Here is a 25,000-nt window from a genome sequence, read left to right as displayed (position 1 = left end):
CTGAGTAACGTGACGTTCCTGTTCGTCAGTCTGTCCTACACAGCGGAGAGTGCCATCGTCACCGCCTTCATTACCTTCATCCCCAAGTTCATCGAGTCCCAGTTTGGCATTCCAGCCTCCAAAGCCAGTATCTACACAGGTACGATGCTTGGGAGGAATTTATCAATCTCTGGATCACATGTAACGCTATTCCAAAAAATTCCAGCTGATGTACTGATGTACTTATGTATCGATGTACTGATATACTGATGTATTGATGTACTAAAATACTGATGTACTGATATAATGATGTACTTATGTAGTGATGTACTGGTGTATTGAAGTACTAATATACTGATGTACTGATATAATGATGTACTGATGTAGTGATGTACTAATATACTGATATACTCATGGACTGATGTATTGATGTACTAATATACAGATGTACTGATGTATTGATGTACTAAAATATTGATGTACTGATGTACTGATGTACTGCTGTATTGATGTATTGATGTACTAATATAATGATGTATTGATGTACTAATATACTCATGTACTGATGTACTGATGTATTGATGTACTAATATACTCATGTACTGATGTGTTCAGCATTATGTGTTGGCAAAACAAAAATGGCAACAAAAAAATCTGAATGACGTAACACCGTCTTAAACAAGCTGTCTGCTCTCCCTCACACTGAGCTGTGTGTGTGTGTGTTTTCCATGCTGTTTAACCTTCCCACCCAGGAGTGATCATCGTGCCCAGCGCAGGTGTGGGCATCGTTCTAGGTGGGTACATCATTAAGAAACTTTGTCTGGGTGCGCGGGAATCGGCCAAGCTGGCTATGATCTGCAGTGGAGTGTCTCTCCTCTGCTTCTCCACACTCTTCATCGTTGGCTGTGAGAGCATCAACCTGGGAGGCATCAACATTCCCTACACCACTGGGTGAGCGCCGCAGTGGCTGATCTCTGACCAGTTACCAACATTCCCTACACCACTGGGTGAGCGCTGTAGTGGCTGATCTCTGACCAGTTACCAACATCCCCCTACTCTACTGGGTGAGCGCCGTAGTGACTGATCTCTGATCATTTTACATTTACATTTATGGCGTTTAGCTGACGCTTTTATCCAAAGCAAATTGCAATTATGACTGAGTACAGCTTGAGCAATTGAGGGTTAAGGGATTTGCTCAGGAGCCCAACAGTGGCAACTTGACAGTACCTTAACCACTGAGCTACCACTGCCCAACATCCCCTACACCACTGGGTGAGCACCGTAGTGGCTGATCTCTGATCAGTTACCAACATCCCCTATGCCACTGGGGGAGCGCCGTAGTGGCTGATCTCTGTAAGGTGTGTGTGAGGTGTAAGGTGTGTATGTGGAGTGTGTAAGCTGTGTGTGGGGTGTTTGGGGCGTCAGGTGTGTGTGGGGGGCACTGATGTAGTGGACAGCAGGTGTCCAATCGGAGATGTTCTGTTGCTGGCTGGGAGATGCAGGAGGCAGGTGTGAACCCACAGCCATTGTCTACTGGAAACCCCGCCTTACCGTTTCCATGCCGACACTAGTGCGCTGCGTGGTTGACCTCTCACACCAGACAGCTGTGTGCCAGTGTGTGTGTGTTCACTGTGAGAGGTGGTGTGTGTACTAGACCAGGCAGGGCAGATTTAGATACTGTCACACCAACCACGGTTAACTCTACGGAAAAAAGCGCACACACATACGCACTTTCCAGCATATGAACATGCACACACACCCCTTAGGACATAAACACACATGTGCACACACTCCCCAGTACATGAACACACACACCCCCTAGGACATAAACACACATGAACACACACACCCAGCACATGAACACACAGTTTGAGTCCCACAGCAGCTCTCATCCTCCCAGGAATATCACAGGCACCTTGAGGTCAGTTTCCCAGACTCAGCAACGCCTTGTTACCTGACACTGTTGGTTGTGTTGTTTCTGGAAAGTTGTGTTGTTTCTGGAAGGTTGTGTTGTTTCTGGAAGGTTGTACCCCATGCAGCATCCATGTGGCTTGTAATCTGACTCAGATAAAATTACAGTAGTGTAGTCAGTTACACTTTCCAGAATAAAATCTCAGCCTTGCTGATACAGTCTAATCCTGTATTGTAAAACAGGCCAGCGTTTAAAGATTGAACATTTCAGATTAACAGGGAAATAAAGTTCTTTATATTGTTACTTAGCCTGTCACATTTTACAAAAATAATTTGTTGTGGGCAAACTGAATTCACACTCAAGTCTTTTACAGATTATATTGGGATTGGTTTTTGTCCTGTTGGTTTTGGGAACAGAACCTTCTGGGTAATCTCCAGTTAACATGCAGCTGTCTAAAGAGGACCGTTTGAAATGTTGTTCTCCATTAAAGAACAGGATAGAGATCCATACCTGGTCTTGGTGTGAGAGACCCGGATTGAAGGGAAACCAAGCCCAGACTTTTCTAGTTCTGCCAGCGTTTTCTCTTCAAGATAAAATCTGATTCTTCTGCTCCACTCTGAATCAGACTGGATAAACGGAGTCGGTCAAAACTCCATCTGACTGGCCCTGAAATGGACCAGGACTGAGGGGTTTAATTTAAATCTGCTTGCTCTTGGTTGTTCTCCTACTGTTTTGTGAGTGTGTCTCTCTCTCTCTCTCTCTCTCTCTCTCTCTCTCTCTCTCTCTCTCTCTCTCTATCTCCCTCTCTCCCCCCCCTCTCTCACTCTCTCTCTGTCTCTCTCTCTCCCCCCTCTCTCTCACTCTCTCTCTCCCTCTCTCACTCTCTCTCTGTCTCTCTCTCTCTCCCTCTCTCACTCCCTCCCCCCTCTCTCTCACTCTCTCTCTGTCTCTCTCACTCCCTCCCCCCTTTCTTTCACTCTCTCTATGTCTCTCTCTCTCCCCCCTCTCTCACTCTCTCTCTCCCTCTCTCACTCCCTCCCCTCCTCTCTCTCCGTCTCCCTCTCTCTCCCTCTCTCCCTCTCTCCCCCCCTCTCACTCTCTCTCTGTCTCTCTCTCCCCCCTCTCTCTCACTCTCTCTCTCCCTCTCTCACTCTCTCTCTGTCTCTCCCTCTCTCCCTCTCTCACTCCCTCCCCCCTCTGTCACTCTCTCTCTGTCTCTCTCTCCCCCCTCTCTCTCACTCTCTCTCTGTCTCTCTCTCTCTCTCTCCCTCTCTCACTCCCTCCCCCTCTCTCTCACTCTCTCTCTCTGTCTCTCTCTCTCCCCCCTCTCTCTCACTCTCTCTCTCCCTCTCTCACTCCCCCCCTCTCTCTCACTCTCTCTCTGTCTCTCTCTCTCTCCCCCCCTCTCTCACTCTCTCTCTCCCTCTCTCACTCCCTCCCCCCTCTCTCTCATTCTCTCTCTGTCTCTCTCTCTCTCTCTCCCTCTCTCACTCCCTCCCCCCTCTCTCTCACTCTCTCTCTGTCTCTCTCTCTCCCCTCTCTCTCATCTCTCTCTCCCTCTCTCACTCCCTCCCCCCCTCTCTCTCACTCTCTCTCTGTCTCTCTCTCTCTCTCCCCCCCTCTCTCACTCTCTCTCTCCCTCTCTCACTCCCTCCCCCCCCTCTCTCTCACTATCTCTCTGTCTCTCTCTCTCTCTCCCTCTCTCTCCACTCCAGGCCTACCCTGACACTGACCCACAGAAACCTGACGGGCGGCTGTAATGTGAACTGTGGCTGCAGGATACATGAGTACGCTCCTGTCTGCGGTTCCGATGGCATCACCTATTTCAACCCCTGCCTGGCAGGCTGCAGGAGGGTTGCCAATGACAGCAGCGGGGTGAGACCTCCACTCCTCAGCCACAGGTTGCATGGAGGTGCTGTTGCTCATTTCACCACATGGTGCTGCTGTTGTACAGGTGCAGAACACATGCAGGAGCAAAAGATTTGTAATATATGCATAAAATGTAAAAAACAGCCATTAATATTAACGAGGCTACAGACCATTGTGTCTGGTTTGTTCAGTCAGCACTGATTAAAAAAAAATGCTGGTGGTCTTTGTCAATTAGGTAATTTATTATGTGCAAATTCTGCCTGTATATTTTGGTATAGATTTCCCAGCTCTGACTACAGGTCCACTAGCTGAACAGGCCGGAGGGTTAGCCAAGCTTGCATTCAGGCTAAATCAATTTCCAGTTTACTCAAATCTTTTTACTCAAATCATCTTACTCAAACCCTCCTGCTCCTTGTGGCTTTACTTTGGTTTCAAACATCCACAACTCAAATCTGTTCATACCAAACCTGGCTGTTTCCATTTCTTTCATATTCTAAAACAGCAGCAGAAATATTGAACATAGAGGAGGTTTGTTTGTTGTAAGAACTAGAAAACACCTGGTGCTGGTGTTGAACATTTGGTTCTGTTCATGTAGAATTTATGTTATGAGTCTGATATCATGTATTTTGTACAAGTTGCTTTATTCGTTTATATTTTTGTAAATTTCAGTATTTGTTTTATGTTGTCTGACTTTCATAGATCAGTGCTTTTTCTTTTTCTTGCTCTCTCTTCTTTCTTCTCCCTCCATCCCTCTCTCTTACTTTCTCTCTCTTTCTCTCCCCGGCTCTCCCTCCCTCCCTCCCTCCCTCTCTCTCTCTCTCTCTCTCTCTCTCCCTCTCTCTCTCCCTCCCTCTCTCCCTCTCTCTCTCTAGATCAGAAACTATAGTGACTGTGCATGTGTACAGAGCAGGCAGGTCATTTCTCCTCCCAACCAGCTCCAGCTGGTCATCGTAAAAACTTACCTGAATGAGAACGGTCACGCCCTGCTGGGGAAGTGCAGCCGCTCCTGCAACACGCTCATCCCCTTCCTCATCTTCCTCTTCATCGTTACCTTCATCACTGCGTGTGCTCAGCCCTCAGCTATCATCGTCACTCTCAGGTAGTGCACACACCTGCTGTCTGATCAGTGAACTACATGTCAGTGTCTGGTGTGATGTTCATGGTCACGTGATGTTCTGCATGTCCTGGGTTTGTAGGTCAGTGGAGGAGCTGGAGAGGCCGTTTGCGCTGGGGATGCAGTTTGTGCTCCTCCGCACGCTCGGTACGTCACTGCAGCTCCATCTGATATCACCATCATCATTACATCATATTCAATATAACCACTGTTTTCTCTAAAGTGCCCAGGACTTTAGAGCTGGACAAATGTCACCATCTAGCGGTCTCACAGTGTATTACACAAATTATGCCTTGCCAATCTATTTATAAATGTATACATAACTTGTGCATGTGCACATATAATACACACACGCATGAATGCATGCAAAGTGCTAAGGAAGCAGAAATGAAATGTCTCCATACAATCTCTTTCTCTCTCTCCCCCTCTCTTTCTCTATCCCCCTCTCTGCATCTCTCCTTCTCTCTCTCTTTCTCTCCCTCTCTCGCTCTCTCTCTCCCTATCTCCTGCAGCCTACATTCCGACGCCCATCTACTTCGGTGCCGTGATCGACACCACATGCATGCTGTGGCAGCAGGACTGTGGCGTGCACGGCTCCTGCTGGGAGTATGATGTCACTTCCTTCCGCTTTGTGTACTTTGGCCTGGCCGCCAGCCTCAAGTTTGTGGGGTTCATCTTCATCTTCCTCACCTGGTACTCCATCAAGTATAAGGAGGAGCAGCTGGTGCGCTGCCCCCAGGTCCTGCCGCCACCACTGGGCACTGTGAGCGAGCTCGTGTGCCACGTTGGAGGTCACAAGAGCCACGCACGCACGCGTTCCTGCCCCGTGTTCACACTCAGGCCCGATTTGCACGAGCAGGCCTCACCCACAGTGCTCAACCGTGGCCCCAGCAGCCAGAGCTGCCCCGGGAACACACTTAAAGCAATAACTCCCGCCGGCCACGCCCGTGTCTGAGCGCCAGCCCTGTCTTCAGACTCCGCCCAGTTCCATGTGCCTTCCTGTCACGTGTTTCTCCTCCATTGGCCAGGTGTATTGGCCCCTCCCCCTCACTTTTTTGCCTGCTCCCCTTATTAGAGACCCTGACTGCGCTGAAGGTGACATCATATTTAAATGAGCTGTCGGTGTGTCAGACATGATGCTGAAGAAAACATTGTGACATCATATGGTGCTAAATGGAACCGGGGAAGGGGCTTATTCTCTCTAACGTGTGACGTCTTGAATGTTAAGATGACATCCAAACACACGACAAGCACAACTGCAACCTCGGACTATGCAAGTTCAAGCATTACACCCGTCTGTGTGATTACCGTCACCTATGTACCTCCTCATTCAGTATTTGAGATGGACACACACTTACACTTTCACTCTTTCTGTCTTTTAACGTGGCTTGTGGTGATATGGAGCCCCACCTTCTGATGGCCACTGCTGGCCCGTACGGAGCAGATAGCTTCGTTGAGGTGTCATGCAGGAACGTCATGCAAGAATGCTGCTCCACTGGGATGTGTCCCGTACCACCACACCAGTTGATTCAGTGCCTACGGACCCCCACGCAAGCAGACACTTGCCAGCCAGGCCAAGATCAGACAGACAGCTGAACTGTCAGGAGTCGCTCCTTTTCCTCCTCGTCATCATCCCTAGAGCACTAACATTGTGGTAGAATTCAGTGATGGACTGGCTAGCAAGAGTTCTGTAATACTGAAAATAAATGAAAAAACACAAGCAAACAAACCAAACCAAACCTGCTCCATTCAGCATGGACCCTGCGCCCAGGACGCTGTTGGAGCAAAACCAGAACCGCTGTCTCGTCAGCAACAAGATGATGCCTGTGAAGGAAAGCTAACGTGTCAACTCACTACGCAGGCTGTGAGGATGACGAGTGCAGCACACATGAATGAAACATGCACAGGGACTGGGGCATGCATTCTCTAACGCGCGGTCAGTGTCCAGTCATAGCAATACTATGAATTAAGAAATTGTCCATTAATTATGTTTATTAATGCAAGTGTAAATTTTCCAAAAAAAGTTAATCCATAGTTTTCTCTGTCTATAAAATATTCTAAACATAGGTGTAGAATTTACAAAGAATGCATCTTTTAAAACAACTGACAAAGTGTTGCAGTATGTGCAGTACTTTTGTAAGTCGCTCTGGATAAGAGCGTCTGCTAAATGCCATAAATGTAAATGTTAACATGTGGACTTGACCACGAAGCTGCCATAACCCTCTAAACCTGCTCCTGCCTCCCACGTGAGGCCAGTTTGGCTCTGGGAATATGATCTGATCACATGGGAATATGACTGGAAATCTTTTGAAGTCTATAATGCCGCTTGCTTACTAACTGTGACTGCAAACAGAACAGAATGCTGGGAAATATAACTCCTCTCATTTTAAAAGAACCAAAATTCATTGGACAGTTGGCCGCTTAGTTGTTTCTTGGGCATTATATAAGATTATTTGATTATGTACGCAATCCCCTGAAGGGGGAGGGGGCTGTATGTCCTGTGTGGTTTAACCAACACATGCATAAATACCTTCAGTTTAATTCTACTAGCTAACACGGAAGCTAACATGAAACAGAATAATAATGTATCTGGCTGATAACATACAGTATTAATGGTGATGCAGGATGTAGCTAAATAAATATCTTAATATCTTAATAATTATGAATTCATGAAATAAGACTCCATTTATTTTTATTAGCTTGGTTAAACATTTAAAGAATATTTCAGGAATACATTTTAGGGAATTAAAAAGAAGTTTAGGTGAATAATCTAAAATGAAGTGCAGTTCATTTCTCAGGTGTGGAACCATCAATGCTCAAACAAACAAACAAAAACAGCGAATATACAAACAAATAAAAACAGCGAACATACAAACCAACAACAAACAAATAACAACAGCGAACATACAAACAGAAACAACAACAAACAAACAACAAACAAAATACTTTTCCAGGATTCATAAAGAAGCAAAATGAAACATATACAACCTCTCTCTCTCTCTCTCTCAAACTCCAGTAAGGCTGACTAAAACTGTAATATCCTGTCCAAATACATATGAATTGCAAAATGTAAGTGTCTAAGGAAGAGTGTAAAAAGATTATAGTACAAATAGAGAAGTGGAACAAGCCTGTAGCATTTACAGCGTGTTACAGGAGTTTAGAGAACAGATGTTTTCTGAAAGAAAAAGCAAAGATGTTAGAAAAAAGTTGAACAAAAAAATTGCTTTCTGTGCCTGAAATACCAGAAGTACCTGAAATGAATCCAGCGTGTTGACTTTCATTAGTGTGGCTTGGTTTTCATATGTGTAATTAGTGTGTGTGTACTTGTTTGTTTTGTCAGGGAAATTCATCATTATTATTATGATGATTTCATGGCTCTCTGCCCATTGCTGTGCTGTGTGCTTGTGGAGTGGCTCGGTGGTGTTGAGGGTGGTGTCTTAATGCTGACCCCCACTGACCCCTCACTGTACCAGTCACACTATTGCTGTTTTGTCACTCACTCTTTCACATTGATTTGTAGCTGTGCTTGTTTTGTTTGTGTGGGGTTTTTTTTTTTTTGGTTGTTGGGGGTTTTTGGCTGTAAATGTTATAATCTGGGACTTTCTAATATAAACTGTCAATCACTGTAAACAAAGTGAGTGTGTCTGTGGTTGATGCTGTCAGTCCTTCACTTGTTCCTTGTTATATTAGTATATAACCATCTTTATTAAAGTGAAGCAGAGCTCTACTTCTGTGGTCGTAGTCACACTCCATGTTCCTCAGGAACAGATCTGGATACATTATTTGTTGACATTTGTTTACAAATACTTGAATATTTGATTTGTCATTAAAAAAAAAATTAATATGGTCTCCTTTGCCATGTGTAGGGGTAGTGTGGAACATCAAACAACCACTAGGAGGAGGTGTTGGGTTGTTTCTTCTCCCCAAGTCGAATTTGTTTAAGCAAAATAACATTTATATTTATGGAATAAATAACCCTAATAAGCATAAATTAGGCATAAATAACGCTAATACTGTATCTAATATAAGGCTGTAGTAGTGGACTGTCTGGGGATACACGGTAATGGCATTGTAATGCAAACTGGTGGCAAGATCACAGTCAGAGATGTTTAAGAAAAAGCTGAACTTTTATTTTGAAAAGACAAACTACTGTCAAATGACTTGAATGAAATGTCCGCTTTAAACAGGCAAGCGTGAAAATATGGGGGGGGGGGAGCTTGTTTTACTTTGTAGTACCATGTAAGCAGAAAATATATACAACAAAAAAGGCCAAAAAATAGCTGAGAAACACTTTCAAAAGCATCATAGATCAAAATGTACAATAATCATGACCAATAAATAACCATAATTTTCCATTTCTTCATAAGTGATGCAACTTTACAAGGAACTAAGGCACACATGCGAAAAGCAGTGCCCTCTTGTGTTTGGAAATGAACTTACACCTCAGATTGTGCATTTTTACGATCACCAATCATCTAAGGAGACACGTTTGGGTGAACCTCACGGTCCAAGGCTGTGTCTATCACGTCTGGGTTTCCTTCAGGACACACAGTACCATCTTCACTTTGAACTGGGACGCGTGGAAAACATGAAAGATTCCCTCTTTCATGCATGCATAACACAATGCATTTTGCATAATATATGCAGAATTTATCCACAACTAATAATTTAACTTTCATACTCCATGAGGTCAGTCATTTCCGCTGAAATGTTCAGTGAGTTTTAGCTTGGTCAGTCTTCCTTTTACTGGGAAACATCTGTGCAGACACAGACGGACGCCAAAGCCAGGTGGTCCTGTGATCCAGGAGTACGTGTTCAACTATATTAAATATATTACAAATGTTTCAATATTTGAAAAAAAGTCACTTTTTTAATAAAATAGCTTGTGAATGATAGAGATTAGAATTCTCTCAAATCTAAATAAATTAGTTCATTTTAGTGTAATTCTCTATGTCGTAGGCAACAGCATAGGCAGTAATAATGATCAGACCCATGACTGAGTTGAGGGAACTAGAGTTTCACTGGATCAGAGAAACTCAGACATCTTCATCTCAAGACGTAGAGGCGCTCGCTCACATCTGGTTTTACCCCTCTAGCCTCTGCTCACTACACAGCCATTTCATAAATTAAAACACTACTGAAATGATACATGTGAAATAATTTAACTAAAATATTACTTCAGCGTCCCTCACACGGGTTAGTGAACAAGTGAGTTGTGGACAGACAACCCAGTCCTCATCACCAGAGCACAGGCTGGCTCAGGTATTCAGGAGCTGTTTGGAGATTAAATAAATAACTCAGAACTTAAGTAATAAATAAATTCATAAGTAGTACTGGTGAAGAGATCACGGTTCCACACAGTTTCTCCAGAACGAACAGGATTTCTAACAGATATTCTTGGTGTGTTTTAATAAATAACAAATGCTGTGTGCTTTTAACCCAAAATCAGAGTGAATTCACTGTGAATCTTCTGATTTTGAACACACTGAAAAGTCACCCAGCCCTTCTGTTCCCCCGCACGCTGCTCTGATGTTTTCACGGATAAAGTGCTAATTGTGGAGACTTTGGGGGAGGGAGGGCAGGCACATACCAGAACCCAAAGAGCCTTACTGAGGAACGGGAGTCATCATCTATCGCTATCGTTAAATATAGACCCTGTGAGAGTGAGAGAGAGAGAGCTCTCAAAAATGACACACAGGGTCCATCAACGTGATGGTCACACACTGCATCCAAAAGCTAGAAAAAGTCCCTGAGATGTGTAATAAGCGTTTTTGTTAAAGACTCTCCTCTGTGCCCAGTTTCAACTATAAATAATCTTAGAAATAGGAATATTAGTGATAACACCAATGTGGGTGAGCAACTCAACTCCCAACCTTTCTGACCATATATACAAATATTCAAAATCCAGTCATCAGAGACTTTAACCTAAATGTTAGCTGCCACTTGATGGCAATAATAATAAGAAGAAGAAGAAGAAGAAAAAAAAGAAGAAGAACAATAATAATGCTCTGCTAACATTTTTAAAGGCAAATAATGCAGATCTCAATAGCCTCGGCCAGAGGGCACATACCCCTGTAAACAGCTAAAGTACAAGTTCATTTACAATCATATAATCTTTGTTGTTGTTGTTGATAGTGTTGTTGACCTCAAGGCTTTCAGTCTCACACCTTCACGTACTCCACCACAGAGAGCGTAATGGCTTCTTCCAGCATCTGGTTGTCTGTGAAGGTAGCGGGAGGTTCTGGGTTGGACTCAGACAAGCCAATCAGAGACTCTAAGAGGCAGGTGCCAGGGTCGCTGGCTTGGGGAAGACTCGGGCATCCCGGCAGCTGTGTTTGGAAGAGGGTGTCCAGACGCTCATAGTCCTTGAGGGGATAGCACAGCGAACCGGAGCCCAGACAAGGAAACCCATCAAAGAATTCCAGGTCTGACTCAGAGGACAGGCTCAGGTCCAGGTAGCTGGCCATGTGCTCGCCCGAAGGCGAGGGAGTGTCGGGGAGCGCCTCGCTGTAGAAGAGACCATCCTGGTTGGCATTCTCATCCAGGAGCTCAGACATGGCTGTGGTTGGACTGGCAGTGGTGAAGCTGTTCTGTGGCGTGTGAACGTTTGACTCGCTGCAGTCATAGTTGGCAGGCTGCTCGCTGCTGAAAACACTGTAGCCCACAGATGGCGTGGCAGAAGTTCGCTCGGAGCCAAGGCAGAGATCCTGCCCCAGTGCGCCCTCATCCACGTCCAGGGGTGATGTAGCTCTCTGTAGCCTCTTCCCCACGTCTGAACGCTCGCGCTGAGATGAGGAGGAGCTGGAGGAGTCCGCAGTGTCACCGCCGCAGCTGTTCTCTCCCGCGGAGGCGCTGGGCTCAGTGGAGCCCCCTTGTGGCAGCTGGCCTGCAGGGCTGGCGTAGCGCTGCTCGGCCGCGTGCTCCTCCAAACGTTTCTCAAGCTCCAGCTTCATGATGGTGTGGATGTAGTGCGTCTGCACGCGGCTGGGGTTGAACTCAATGCGGCCCTCCCTGTTACCACAACCGTCCCTGGTGCAGCCGCACGGAAACGACGAGTGATCCATCTGTGAGGTGGAGGAGAAAAAGAATGCAAAACGCTTCAAAACCAGCCCTTCATCTGTTTATTCAACACTAGCAAACACATTCACACATTCATACGCCTTTTTACTGGATAAAAACTGGCCTGCCCATTCAGCTGTTGAATGCATATCTGTGACCACCAGCAGCTCCCAGCACCAGCTGGGTTGCCTGAGAGATTGCATGGGGTGCAGTGCCAGCGCACCTACCTGGCACTTGATTCCTGCCAGGCTGCAGCCGCACGTCTCGGGCTCACAGAAGCCCTGGCAACTGCAGCCGCAGTCCTCGCGCGACACGCGCAGCTCACGCAGCTCGCGTTTCTCCTCTTTGTCGATCTTTTTCACACCGGCTGCTTTAAGGATGGCATGGCGGCGCTTGGACGGGTAGGGGTGCAGGAAAGAGCCGCCATCCACGCTAAAGCCACTCAGGTCCAGGTCGTCATCAGGGATGTCGTCCAGAGTCAGCTGGGACGCTTCATCAGACAGCTGGGTACCGTTCTTGGTCAGCTGTGGGGGAGGGAGCTGAAGTTACACATCCTGCATTTTCATGTCATGCTAACAGTCCTGAAGCTCTCGACTATCCTGCCATACCGAGACCTGCATGTCTTCTCCGTTTACGTACTTTCTGTTTCAGGGCCTCCAGTTTCTCCTCCCTCATCCTGTTCTTGACCTTCTCCTGGCGCAGGTGGTACTGCTCGATGGCGAACTCGGCCAGGGTGTAGCGGCGCTGGGCACTGTGCCTCTGTACCATACCCAGTGAGCACCCACCGCGACTGGGCACGCTGGTGAAGCCCTGGCATCGTGGGAAGAAGAACACGGTCACCTGGTCGAACTGGACGTTTCCCCGCCGTTGGCGTTTCGCCTTCTTCAGGATGGACCTGGCTGCAAGAAACAGAGAGGCCGTTGAGGAGAGACCAATCTGGATAAATGAGACCAGCCTGGATAAAAGGGGCTGAAATATCCTTGAACAAGACAAAGGGGAAATAATAAACAGGAAAAAAGGATAAAAGCCATCCATGGAAATAGAAAAATCAATACACAAATAAAGCACAACCTGTGTGTGGGGGGTAGGGGTCTATATTTAGGTAGGAACTGTTCCAGATTTAATGAGGGATCGTGTAGTGAGCGTAAACATCTGGACCACGTGGGTGTGTGAAGTCCTCATCCTTCAAACTGCCACACACACACACACACACACACACACACACACACACCACTAAGACCACCCAGACACACAGCAGTGGTCAAAAGCTCCATACTGCTGAATGAACAGAAGTGAGACAGAAAGCATGTGGAGAGCAGAGCAGCTGCATGTGGGAACATGTCGACTGTTTTAGAGAAAGAGAGAGAGAGTGTGAGAGAAATGCTTCACCCTCATGGAAATGGCAGCTCACTGATCTTGATAGGATGAGACTCCCTCCCCACAGCTGGTGTCCGTTAAACATACAGCCTGTTGGGAAGGCCACTGTGTGCACATGTGCCGAATATCAGACGTCTGAATAAGGTCTCTTCTCACAGAGTTGACAAGCTGAAGGAAACTGTGTGTGTTTCACATCTGTCAGGTATGTGTGTGCACATGAATTGTGCGTGTGACACAGGAGGCACTCACTGTTAAACTGCGTGGCAGGAGAGCTGGGGTTACTGGGGACAGAGTCCAGCGTGTCCGAGTAGCAGCTCTCACTATCCGAGTCCCAGCCAGAGTAGGCTGAGGAAGATGATGAAGAGTAGCATGGCTCATCCTCCACCTCCTCAAACTTCCTCTTGAGAAGTCCGCTCATGGCGTTACACTGTTGACCTGTGGGACAAACGCAGAACACACACACTCATTAGCAAAGGTCCCTTAAAACAGCACTTCCCACAAACCCAGGGGGTGCTCTGATGGGCGAAGGCTCCCGCTGGACTAAGACGCGTGTAATCTGTTACGAAGGCACCCTGACCAACTGGGTTTCTCCCTCCATGCTGTGGTTCACCGGGCTGGACCTCACACTGGCCCCTTGAGCACAGGAGAGACGCAAGAAGCAAATCAATCAGAAGTGCCCTCTGCCCCTCTCTAATTCAGTCAGAGATGGTGAACCAGGCACCTCTGGATGTGTCCATACAAACACACACACCCTATACACACACAAACATATACATACACCCAACCACGTATGTTGCAGACATGCAAGCACACACACACACATGTGCACAGTCATGCACACACACACGCACACATCTTGTTTCAGCATGGAAGCAGATGATGAATGACACACTTATACTTCCTACTGACATTTTCATGACCCAAAACAAAGAAGATTTAAAGCCTTCCACAGTGGCATTTCATTCAAGGCCAAACACATTCAGCTCTTCTACTGAAATAACGGAGCCATAATGCACAGAAACAACCAGACCTGAAACATTTAAACACAACAGTTTAACATGTTTTCCTGCTCCACGTATTTCTCTGGGAGCCAGCGTGAGAACTGCACAAGCTCCACTCCTTCGCTTCTCACCAACGCTGCCACTTTTGAGAAGTGACAGACAGTCGTGACATGAGGAAGCTACAAGTCAGAAACGCCGTCTGTGGAGTTCAAAACCAGCCTGAGTGGATCTGAGCGAGACCCCACCCCCTTCTCTGCTATGAATCCCAAACCTGCTTTAGTGAGCATTTCCCAAGTCTACCAGTGACAAGATTCCCCAAAAGACGTGATAGCCACTTGCTGTTGGTTATTACACGCACGGTTGAGTGCAGGACTGAAGTTTTCACCAACGATGCTGTCAGAAACATCCACCACGCGCTCCCTCCCGTCCCTCCAGGAGCTTCTGCACACAATGCCCTGCTCAGCAAGCTTCATTTACCCCCGTGTGCTCCAACGGGGTAAACAAAAATAAGTGGAGTAAGATCTCAACTGTGACGACAGCCGCCCTGCCCTTCCTCAGCACCGCACACACGCTCACAGAACAGGCGCCGGACGGTTTCAAAACAAACCCACAACGCTGACAGGAGTGTGGCTGACATCTTGCTGCACTGCCTGCAGCCAGCCTGTAGGGGGCGTGTGCATCCCACGCTTGGATGCGGCATCATTTCCCTGAGAGGCGGGGCCGGCCCCGCTGGGCCCTGGAGTAACCCCGACGTGTCTCATCTTGCAGCGCAAGTAATACGTCGCCTTGGCTGGTCTCCACAGCGCAAAGTCCTGAGAGTTCACAGATACACACGCTCGAAACTACACACAAGCTTTATCCTCATAGAAGGAAAGTCTAACACACACACACATACACAAATATGACAATTACAATTATAATGCATTCTGATCTGGCTGCCGGTCTGATTCACAACTGCCTTTCACCGTTTCTCAGATTCAGTCCAGGTGCACTGAGGGGAAGGGGCGAAAAAGAGAGAGAGAGCGAGACGTATCATCCCCCAGACAGGCCTGGACACACCAACGCAGGCGCGCAGCTGAGCCTGGCAGGAAACAGAGACGGGGGTTTGGGCTCCAGCCTGGCAGACGAGGTTTAATTAAGACTTGCAGAAGAGCAAGTGAGCGGGGGGAGGGGGATGCCAGGGTCGGAGGTCATTGGAACTGCAGCCCATCTGACCATCAGTTCAACAGGCAGAAACAAAAAAGTGGAGCTAATCACTGGAAAAGGCGTGTGAGAGAGAGAGACAGACAGACACACTTGGAGTGATGATCTCCAGTACTGTCTACAACAAACAAAGATGACAATGTTCAAAACTTGGACTATATGACTAGATGCACCACAAACATACTGACATCACAATTATCACGCATAAACAAACAAAAACAAATAACATCAGCAAATCAGAACACAGAGCCAAGCTATCCAGACAGACTGAAAGTAAAACAGACAGAAGCACGCTGTTGGCTGCTAGCCCCCCCCCCGCCCAGAGCAGGGGGACGACACAGGTGAAGAGAGCACGTCCCGTGTTACGAGCCCTGATTAGAGGTCAGTGACAGGTCGGCTCTACTGGCCTTCAGATGGAAGAGGCTGAAGCCTGGTGAAAGGAACTCTATATGTAAGAACTACAAAACCCACAAAAACCTACATAACAATGAAGGAAACTGAACATTGATTACAGTCAACCAGACTGAAGACTGGAAAAACCCAGCATCCCAGTGAAACGTGCCAGAGTTCAACTTACAGGAGTTTACTCCAATCTAATGTGAAATGTCAGAACCAAGACTAAGCAGGCACAGGAATTTCCCACGTAGTGTTTTTAAATTCTGGTTGTCCCAATTCAAACACACACAGAGCACAGCTCACAAGACTGAGCGATCTAATCTGAACACCCTCCTCCCCCAAACATACACATACAAAACCCAGATGTGTACACAGGCATGTACACGTGTGTATATGCGTTTGCACTCACGCACATGTGCGTGAGTGTGAGCGTGTGTGTGTGTGTGTGCGTGCACACATGTAAACACATACACGCACACAAACATACGAGTACATACATACACACAGACACACACACACACACACACAGGCACCTGACGTTAGGGACTTTGCCCCACCAGGTTCTATTACCGCACGTCCACAGAAGATAAGAACTAGCAGCACACAGTGTTCATGGGCCACCCACAGGAAAACTCTACAGACCACTTGCGTGGGTATGCCACCTGTGTGTGTGTGTGTGTGTGCGCACACGCTACCATGTACACTACCAAGTCTGGAGGGGACTTGTCTACTCACACAATGCTTACATTCATTTGCAGGCAATTTAAACTAAATCAATGAAATATATAATCACAGTAAACACAACTGGGATTAATCCAGATTATAACAAGACAATAAAAGGCCACTGGAATCCCACCACTGAAAAGACAATCTAGATATGTACTGGTGAAGAACACAGCACCACCTGCTGGACAAAAAACATGAAGCGTGGTTGTTCCAGGGCTTTTTTTCAGTGGAGCAGAACAGTGTACAGGCAGCTATGCCAGAGACATTCTGTTCCTGTGGCACGAGCCGAGCCATTCCAAAGAGCAGCTCGCATGGCGCCGTTGGACAGAGGCAGAGAATGCGCGAGGACTTTAAACAAATAAATAAACGTTCCCAGCCCGCAGGAATTCTCCTCTGGCAGTGTGACGTGTGCTGAAACGGAGCAGAATGCTGGGGATATCGAACCCAGATGCGCCTGCATTCTCCCCACGTCTCCAAAGAGACTACGCCTAAGACAAACACACACCCACACAGAATCACCAAAAACCACCACCACCTGGCCATGAGACCCAGATGCATGCCCTCCAACCAGGGCCTTACTCACAGGCCCGTTTGCCTTAGCGCGGAGAGGAAAGTTACATCATGGTCTTAGTCACCTTTGTGGGAAAGGGCTTCACCACAGCGGCTCCATCTGTCTGACACACACACGCTTTAAATTTATGCAGGTATTTTCTTAAAGACTTGTATGAACCACCAAGGCTGTTCAGGAGATACTCACCAGGAGTCCTGCACAGAAGCTGGGAAAACCTGAACACAGACAGAGCTGACCTTAGATCAGATAACAGAAACGCACCAGGAATGTTTGACAGCTTTAATTAACACACACCTCTTGCGTGCAACTGCTGATAGCAGGTCCATGGAACTAAGTACACATTCACTCAGGTAAACAGACCGAACAACCATTCTACACAAGGGTGTGAAACTACCCAATCAGTGTTCAGCCAAGAGATTTTTCAATTGGGAAAGTGTGAGAAAAGCAGCATTAGAGTTTCAGCTTTAACTGAGCTGTTTTCACAGGGCAGTTCTGGAGCACAGGCAGTGGTTTGTCACATCAAGGCTGAGAGTTGTGGAGGCTGAGCTCATGGTTCATCCAGTCTGGGACATACGCTGGTGCCTCACACGCCGGAACAAGGAACGCTTGAGACTGATGAACAAAACCGAGTCTTACAGACTGCAGCCTGTTCCTGATTCACAGAAGCCTGAGGACTGTGTGAACTTCTGGAGAACACTCCCATTAACGCACGTGGGGGGGGTGCGCACTGTTAAAACATCGGACTTTTCTACGAGTGTAACACACTATGATGTAAGGGTAGTCTCCACTGACGGCATCCACCATGTGATGGGTATGAATTTCAGATCCGAACAGTAATGCAATCGTATGAGGAAATTGGTGTGTAGCACCCTGATTGCAAACGTTCATTAGTTCGGTTAACCCCGCCCCCAGCAAGACACGGGAGTCCGTCCACGCGGAACAGCAAGATCCTGCGCGTGCCACATAAGCGCTTTAATGCTCAGCTGGAGTAAGAACCAGTGATGCACGTTGTACTTGAGTCACACAGTAACTGCTGGAAAAACTGCACCAGCTCTGCAAATCTCCACAAAGACGAAGAGCAGTACGCGTGGGGCAGAACACCAGCCCGAGCGAGGTCGTGAGCGAGACAGCGCGCACAATGGAACACGGCAACGCAACATTCCATAAACAGAGTGCGAGGGGATAAACATCCGAGCGAGACCACAACGGGTCACGCGCACGAACGTGGTTTTTCAGAAACGATTCATTTTAAGTGAAAATGTTTCCCGCCTTGGCTCTTTTTTAAAGACTACTCCCCAGTCCTCAACAGGCGCGTTATGTTGGTGTTTCATTCCTGTAAATTGATTAAAACTGTTTGTTTAAGATCACAAACACATCAGTAGTTTACTGACCATAAATGAGACGATAGAAAATAAACGAGTTGGCATGTGCGTCACACTCGCGAGGACTCGTCAACCTGACGGTGGTTTGTCGTCTTGGCCGCTCGCGCCGATCATCCTTCACGATTTATGCCACACGAGATTAAACCAGTCACCAAGAAGGAGCGCGCGGAGCCTCGAGGAGTCGCTGTCGCTCACTGAGAAAACGACAGTAACACACAGAGCCGATCTACTCTAACACTGCAAACATTAACCAACGACATGAACAAACTCAGCTTGCGATCATCGCCATTAACACACAGAGCAGACCCACTTTATAACGCTGCAAACGGATGCAACAAACCGCGAAACAATCTTAACTGGTACGTTTCTACTCAAACCCAGCTGAAACTGGTACGTTTCTACTCAAACCCAGCTGAAACTGGTACGTTTCTAATAAAGAAGCTCAGTAATAACTAATCGCAGTTATCCGTATAGAATCGCTCACCGCAGCAAACTGAGACCATGTCCAGGTTATTCCGAGCGCACGCGCCTTTTGTCACTTATTGGACTATCAAAGACAAACAGCAGAGTGAATAGGACCCGGTACCGCCGGAACCCGAACCCAACCGGGATCCCGGTCACGGGAATGACACATTAAACCGCTACGTGTTGGATCAGCGACATCTGACATGTGGACTCCACCGTTTCTGTTCACAACGAAATGGACACTGCCGCACGCGTCCAAAACTTTAACGGGATTATCGGAGTCCTTTCCCCGTTACGGTCACACGACTCGGCCTCCAAACCCGCGAGGGCCTTGTGGAACAGACACTCACCAAGAATCCACGTGTCCGATCACCATTAGTGAGATCGCGAGAGATCCGTTACGAAGCAGTGCTGACTGGTCCGCGCGCTGTATCCGAACACGGGCTGTGCTTTCTGTCTCGCTATTGTACGCGCGCTGCAGCCCAAGCGTCTCCTTGTGTGCGCGAGACAGCTCGTGAGCGCTGCCTTTTTCGTCAGTGGAAAACTCCCTCCTGGCGCGTGACGCAGGCGCTGACACGCAGGGAGAGACTCTGCCCACGCCGCTTCCTGCTCCGCGAGCCACTATGGCCTCTCATATTCTCGCGAATCACTGGCTAGTTCTCCTGAACAGACCTGCGGAGACAGATCGTTAAACACTCTTCACAGAGTGAAGTAAATATTTTTCACCCTTAGATCAAATACAGGGACGTTATTTTGAAGCCGTTGTTTTGTTATTTTTAATGTCAGTGTTGAGAGGTTGGACAAACATCGCTAGGATCATCTAAGAGTTCATATAATAGGCGTTGTCCCTCTACAGCATGTAGGCTGATGTTTCCCAGGCTGTGACTCAGACTCCATCAAATTCATGAGTCAAATACATCTGCAGTTTTAGGAGTCTGACGATCTGTCTGCTGGTATGGTCCACTTACAACGAAGCTGTGTGATATGGGTCACAGCAATGTCAAACATTCCTAAGGGTTTGGACAGCATTTAAAACACCTGAAACACTGCAACTTAAAACCCTGCACGGGAACGTAGTTACCAAGACCTCTGCAACCGCAAAGTTGAACATTAGATGTGGGCAACATCAGTAATATGGGTATGACAGTCGTTAGATTGGCTGAGAAGTAAAACAATCTTTAAGATCTAGGAAAATGACTTAATGATCCGCTGTCATCTCGTGGTAACAACATGGTTTCATTACGGGTTATACTTTAGAAGTAGCAGGTATACGCTGTCTACAGTGACACTGTATCAACTCTCATCTCAACCTCAGCATTTGAATAAAAAAAAAAAAATCAAAGAACTAGCAATGTGGAGGGGACAGGAGGAACGTGTGGAGGGTACGACTTCTGACACATTAAAGTCCATCAACATTCCCCTGAGGAGGATTCTTACCCTCCACACACTATTTGCTCTGTTTCCACTTCCCAGAAACTGGCCTTGCTGCTGTTCCTCTGGCAACCAGGTGTCGTTATTTACAATCCACACCTGTATGACATGGAATTCCAGCAGTGCATCTTGGCGCTCCAGGGAGAACGCAGCGAGCTGTGCTGTTCTGCTGAAATGACAGTAAGCAGGAGGGCCTGCCAGTGTCAACACAGGTGTAGCGTGTATCTGGCGCGCTAGCCTGGAGCCCTACTCCAGCTCCCAGCGTACACAGAGTGTGCTAACGGCGCATTGGTAATCAAGGCCTGGGATAGAGAGCTCTGGCTCTATGGCTGCTGGTGAGGCCATTACGCATAGCAAACATCCTGAACACCAGTGAGTGACCAAGTGTGAGGCACTGTCTGGACACAGAGCTGTTATCAGTCTTGTTTTCAGGTTAAATTGATGTTATCAGGCAAACCTGATAACCTGATGTTCCTAAACGACTCCATTAAGGCGCAGGGTGATAATGTGTAGGTGTGGTGGTGATGGACTGATTTAAAAAAGGGATAAAAACAGTGTGAATGTGTAGCAGAGTCTGAGCATGCAGACAGTCTGCCCGCGATGAACCACCTGTCTGCTGTGAACTGGCAGTCCTTGTTACTGCTTGTCTGGGTAATTGCTCTCAGCCGTAAGTCATGTGGTTCCTGCTGTCTCTCATTCCTGAGAGTCCCTCACGCGTGTAGCCAACAGAGCCTGCTGACGGCGCCTGGTGTCTGCGTAATGACCACGGGTTGCCTGTGCTACTGCAGCTCCGTCCCTGCAGAGTTTTGCTTCAATGCACCTGATTCAGTCGGTTAACATCTTCAGTATCGTCTACATATTCGCACCAGCAGTTGAATCTCAGCTGGGAGCCTTCAACTGTAAAGACCAGAGGAGCACGCAAACCTTATGGATGGGCTGTAGGGACTGTACAGTGGCCTGACTGAAAAATGAAACTGGGTCTAACTGAAATTATTTGAATGAAAATACCCTTGCTGTGAGTGTTGCAGACATTTTTATGATAACATGATCATGTAATAATTTTAAGGAAAAATTGGCTCTATAAACAGGATTGTGTTTATCATTTAGTTGTTTTTTTGTAGTACACTTCAAACTAAAAACAAAGCGAGGAACAGTCGATTCAGTTTGTTCCAGTGGAACAGGTCTACATAATTTCCATAAAAGAATGAAAATTAAGTATACTGCGTCTCACTGGCTCCGTGCCTGGAGGTGCAGGGACTCGCTCCGCGTCACATGACCACAAGGCAAGTGGCCTCACACTAGTGCAGGCACAGGAAGTCTCTGGGAAAATGTTCTCACCTGGAAATTGGCTTGATAGAGTCGTTACTGTGTTCAGTAACATCAAATGTGCAGTCCTGTACATATCCTGCTCCAAGCATCCTGCTCCGACACTGCAGGTCTGGAATCAGGTCCATTTATATTTATGCTACAAATTCAGATCCTTCCCAACTTTCTGAAGGGCCCCTTGGACTCATTTAGGCCCCAAAAAATCAGTCAAATGTATGAAGAGAGCGACAGGAAGTCTGTATATGTCCACTTCATAACAGGAATGTTCTCTAATGAAGAGAAAAGGTGAAGGAGTCTTCTGTGCTGAGCTTCACTGAACATCTATTTCTTTGTAAAACCTCGAGAAAAAGGACTCAAAAGAACCACCTTTTCAGTTAAGCCTTGAAGTTCCAGGGTCCTCTAGCTCTCACAAACACTCATCTTCTCTTCCACTACAGATGTGTCCATCTCAGGTTGGGGGTCTCCCCATTAACCACTCTGTCTTTAGACATGCAGACCCACTGAATCAGACCTGCATACATTAGCCACTCTGTCTCCTTGAGCTCAGTCTGACACCAAGCACAATAGTGGCTGTCAGTGCCCAACATCCTGTGAAGGAGGGTCTCCACTGCACGTGCTGTGGCCAGAACAATGCGAGGGTATGAATTTATTCACACAATCCCGCCTCACAGCCTTTATGGGAGCCTTAGTCCACACATGTGAGTCATAGCTTTCTGAGTCCTATCAGAAGTGCTGCGCATTGTGTCCACCCACAGTCGCCGTATTGTTGGACTGTAATTATGGGGAGAGCGAGTGACTTCCACAGCGACAGAAGGGAAGCCATGTGCCTTAAATGTTTTCACAGGCCAGCGTGGTGAACGAGGCTCTGACCATGTTCCTCAACACAGCCCTCCTCTGTGGTGTGGGAAACGAGGCTCTGCCCATGTTCTTCAACACAGCCCTCTTCTGTCGGAGGCAGGTCCCAACCACGCATTAGGGTTAGGGTTAGGGGTTATTTTAGGTCTAGGGTTAGGGTTAGAGTTGGGGTTTAGGGTTTAGGATTTAGGGTCTGACACAAGGGTTAATATGTAAGCACCACAGCAGGGAGTGTAGAACCTGTCCCACCTCCAGCCAGCAGCCACGGAACCAATCACAGAGACTCAGATGCACTCAGAGACACATCCAGCCAGTGAAATTACATCACCAGATACCCATTAAATGAGAGCTCACTCCACCCCCCTCCTCTGAAGACAAGCTGAAGAAATGTGAAGCTTTCTGCTCCTCCTGAACTCACTTGGGGGTCTGTGGTGTGTTTCTGTTCCTCAGGCTTTTATGAACAGTTAAAAAACTTTGGTAACACTTTACATTAAACTTCTCTTAAGTTACAGCATTTTGTAGCATTAACAAACCTTGACCCTAGTAAAGTTAACAAACCCTAACCCTAGTAAGGTTAAGTAACACGTGTGTGTGTGTGTGTGTGTGTGTGTGTGTGTGTGTGTGTGTGTGTGTGTGTGTGTGTGTGTTTGTGGGAGGGTGGGTGGGTGGGTGTGGGTGTGTGTCTCTCTAGCACTGACCCTTGGTTGAGTTCAGTATACATTTCTAATAAATACAGACTAACTAACTACTGTTCATTTAGTAGGTTAAGCCATAGTACAATGTGTTATGGCATTAGTGTGTACAGATACTTATGTCCCATGCATCTCATCTTTCTCCCAAGTTCAGCATGCGTTTGGCCTTCCCCAGGAGCCCCGATAAGGTGCTGGCGTGGCATGAGCGGTGAGGCTCGGACTCACAGCAGGTCACAGCAGGTCACTTCCTTTTCACTCTGTTTACATGCTGTGCACGTGCTTCCCAAGCTGGGCTGGCAGGAGGCCTGTTGTTGCTGGGAGACGCTGTTTCAACACCTCCGATAGCTGTCAGCCTGCCTGCACGGCCAGCTGTTTGGGTGTGTAACTCAGGAGCAACAGGTAAAACGGGACTGAGATTTATGTTTAGGGTTACAAAACCCTGGTGTGGAGTGTGAGGGGGTGAGGAATGTGAGGGGATCAGGGGGTGAGGGGTGAGGGGTGTGAGGGGTGTGAGGGGGTGAGGAGGTCAGGGGGGTGAGGAGTGTGTTGGGGTGAGGGAGGTGAGGAGTGCTCATACCGAGTGAGTCTCTGTTCCTCATTTTCTAATATTCCTACCAAACAAGAGTTTATGGCGAATAAACGTGTTTGCTGTAAACTTTACATCATTCATATTTTACATATATTGTGTATTTTTCAGAAAAAAATCAAACAAAACTTTCTGTACAAATTCTTATTCATAAAAAAAGGCAAACCTAAGCGAGTGAAAAGTTAAGTTAGTGAAAAGTTAAGTTAGTAAAAAGTTGCTAGTGAAAAGCTGTTTTCTCTCTGTAGAGATTCTCACCCTCCCATTTAACAACTTAGTTGTTTGTTTACAGGCAGTTTCTCTTTCTCATAAAATGTGCTTCCTCAGTCTGACTGGGAGTTTTCGTCTAAAACGTCGGTTTCCAGATAAGTGGCCCAGGGTTACTGTCGGTGACGGAAAGCCATCGAAACGTCACAGTCTGTGTGAGAAAGGGAAACCAAGAGACCTGCTGACGTTCCCATGCAAGCAAAGCCACTTCCTACTCGGCTGACGGTCCTGGAGCCTAATCGCCTTAAACAGACACTTGAGTAGCGAGTGGAACCGCCAGGGCCTATTGTGTTTACAACCTCTGCTGCACACGCGTAACTGCACTTCATCTCGTAAGAATATGTGTTACTGGCACTCACATCACTTTATACTTAAAAAAAATTATTCAGTCTGATGATTGTTCTTCTCATCAACAACCACGGTAACTGTGATATTGGTTACAGACACATACAAGCGCGTTTGAACAAAGGTGTGTATGTTTCCAGCTCCACAGTGACGTCACAGTGCAGCTCTTTTGAACTCTATTCTCAGCAGACATCGTACCCTGCTATTAAACAATGTCACCAGGAACAAAGCTAACAAAGCTCACTTACACACAGCTCCTGCTTTTACTGTAGTTCTCGTCGATTTTTAGCAGAGATGTTTGAGTCTTTCAAACGGAATCATTACTGAAGAACAACAGACTGCCTGCTAATAATAATAGTAATAAAAAAACAATATTAATAATAATAATAATAATAATAATAATAATAGTAATAATAATAATGATAATAATAGTCTACTGTCTTAAAA

The 25,000-nt window shown here is 46.9% G+C and overlaps 2 protein-coding genes across 3 annotated transcripts in view; one reads left to right on the top strand and one right to left on the bottom strand.

Annotated features, from left to right (window-relative positions):
* The window catches only part of LOC113591133 (solute carrier organic anion transporter family member 5A1), a 23,924-nt gene extending 16,388 nt beyond the window's left edge, over positions 1 to 7,536 (top strand). The window contains exons 5-10 of the mRNA XM_027031516.2: positions 1 to 139; positions 732 to 930; positions 3,607 to 3,766; positions 4,633 to 4,859; positions 4,957 to 5,021; positions 5,387 to 7,536. The exon at positions 1 to 139 is cut by the window's left edge and continues 26 nt beyond it. Coding sequence (XP_026887317.2) covers positions 1 to 139; positions 732 to 930; positions 3,607 to 3,766; positions 4,633 to 4,859; positions 4,957 to 5,021; positions 5,387 to 5,829 — 1,233 coding nt within the window. The 3' untranslated portion in view covers positions 5,830 to 7,536. The remainder of the gene's footprint in view (positions 140 to 731; positions 931 to 3,606; positions 3,767 to 4,632; positions 4,860 to 4,956; positions 5,022 to 5,386) is intronic.
* An 883-nt stretch (positions 7,537 to 8,419) lies between these two features.
* On the bottom strand, positions 8,420 to 19,641 carry csrnp1b (cysteine-serine-rich nuclear protein 1b). Of its 2 annotated transcripts, XM_027031517.2 has the most exons (5): positions 19,405 to 19,641; positions 13,560 to 13,745; positions 12,573 to 12,832; positions 12,161 to 12,457; positions 8,420 to 11,938 (listed from the first exon to the last, which is right to left on the bottom strand). In XM_027031517.2, exons 2-5 carry the CDS (start codon positions 13,726 to 13,728, stop codon positions 11,036 to 11,038), a joined length of 1,629 nt encoding a protein of 542 aa, XP_026887318.2. In that variant the 5' UTR covers positions 13,729 to 13,745; positions 19,405 to 19,641; the 3' UTR covers positions 8,420 to 11,035. The 2 variants fall into 2 exon arrangements, with proteins under 2 accessions (XP_026887318.2, XP_026887319.2); XM_027031518.2 differs by lacking the exon at positions 19,405 to 19,641 and having other exon boundaries at positions 12,573 to 12,828; positions 13,560 to 13,647.
* Positions 19,642 to 25,000: the final 5,359 nt, after the last annotated feature.

This window comes from Electrophorus electricus, chromosome 5, assembly GCF_013358815.1.
Source record: "Electrophorus electricus isolate fEleEle1 chromosome 5, fEleEle1.pri, whole genome shotgun sequence".
NCBI classification, from domain to species: domain Eukaryota; kingdom Metazoa; phylum Chordata; class Actinopteri; order Gymnotiformes; family Gymnotidae; genus Electrophorus; species Electrophorus electricus.
The sequence above is the reverse complement of the archived record's forward strand: the minus strand, read 5'-3'. Positions and strand labels throughout refer to the sequence as shown.

Excerpts from the sequence above, each read along its gene's own strand:
- csrnp1b (XM_027031517.2), bottom strand. The coding sequence starts at position 13,728 with ATGAGCGGACTTCTCAAGAGGAAGTTTGAGGAGGTGGAGGATGAGCCA. Across the intron at positions 12,833-13,559 it reads TCCTGCCACGCAGTTTAACA|CCAGGTCCATCCTGAAGAAG; the intron begins GTGAGTGCCTCC and ends TGTTTCTTGCAG. Across the intron at positions 11,939-12,160 it reads TGGCAGGAATCAAGTGCCAG|ATGGATCACTCGTCGTTTCC; the intron begins GTAGGTGCGCTG and ends TCCACCTCACAG.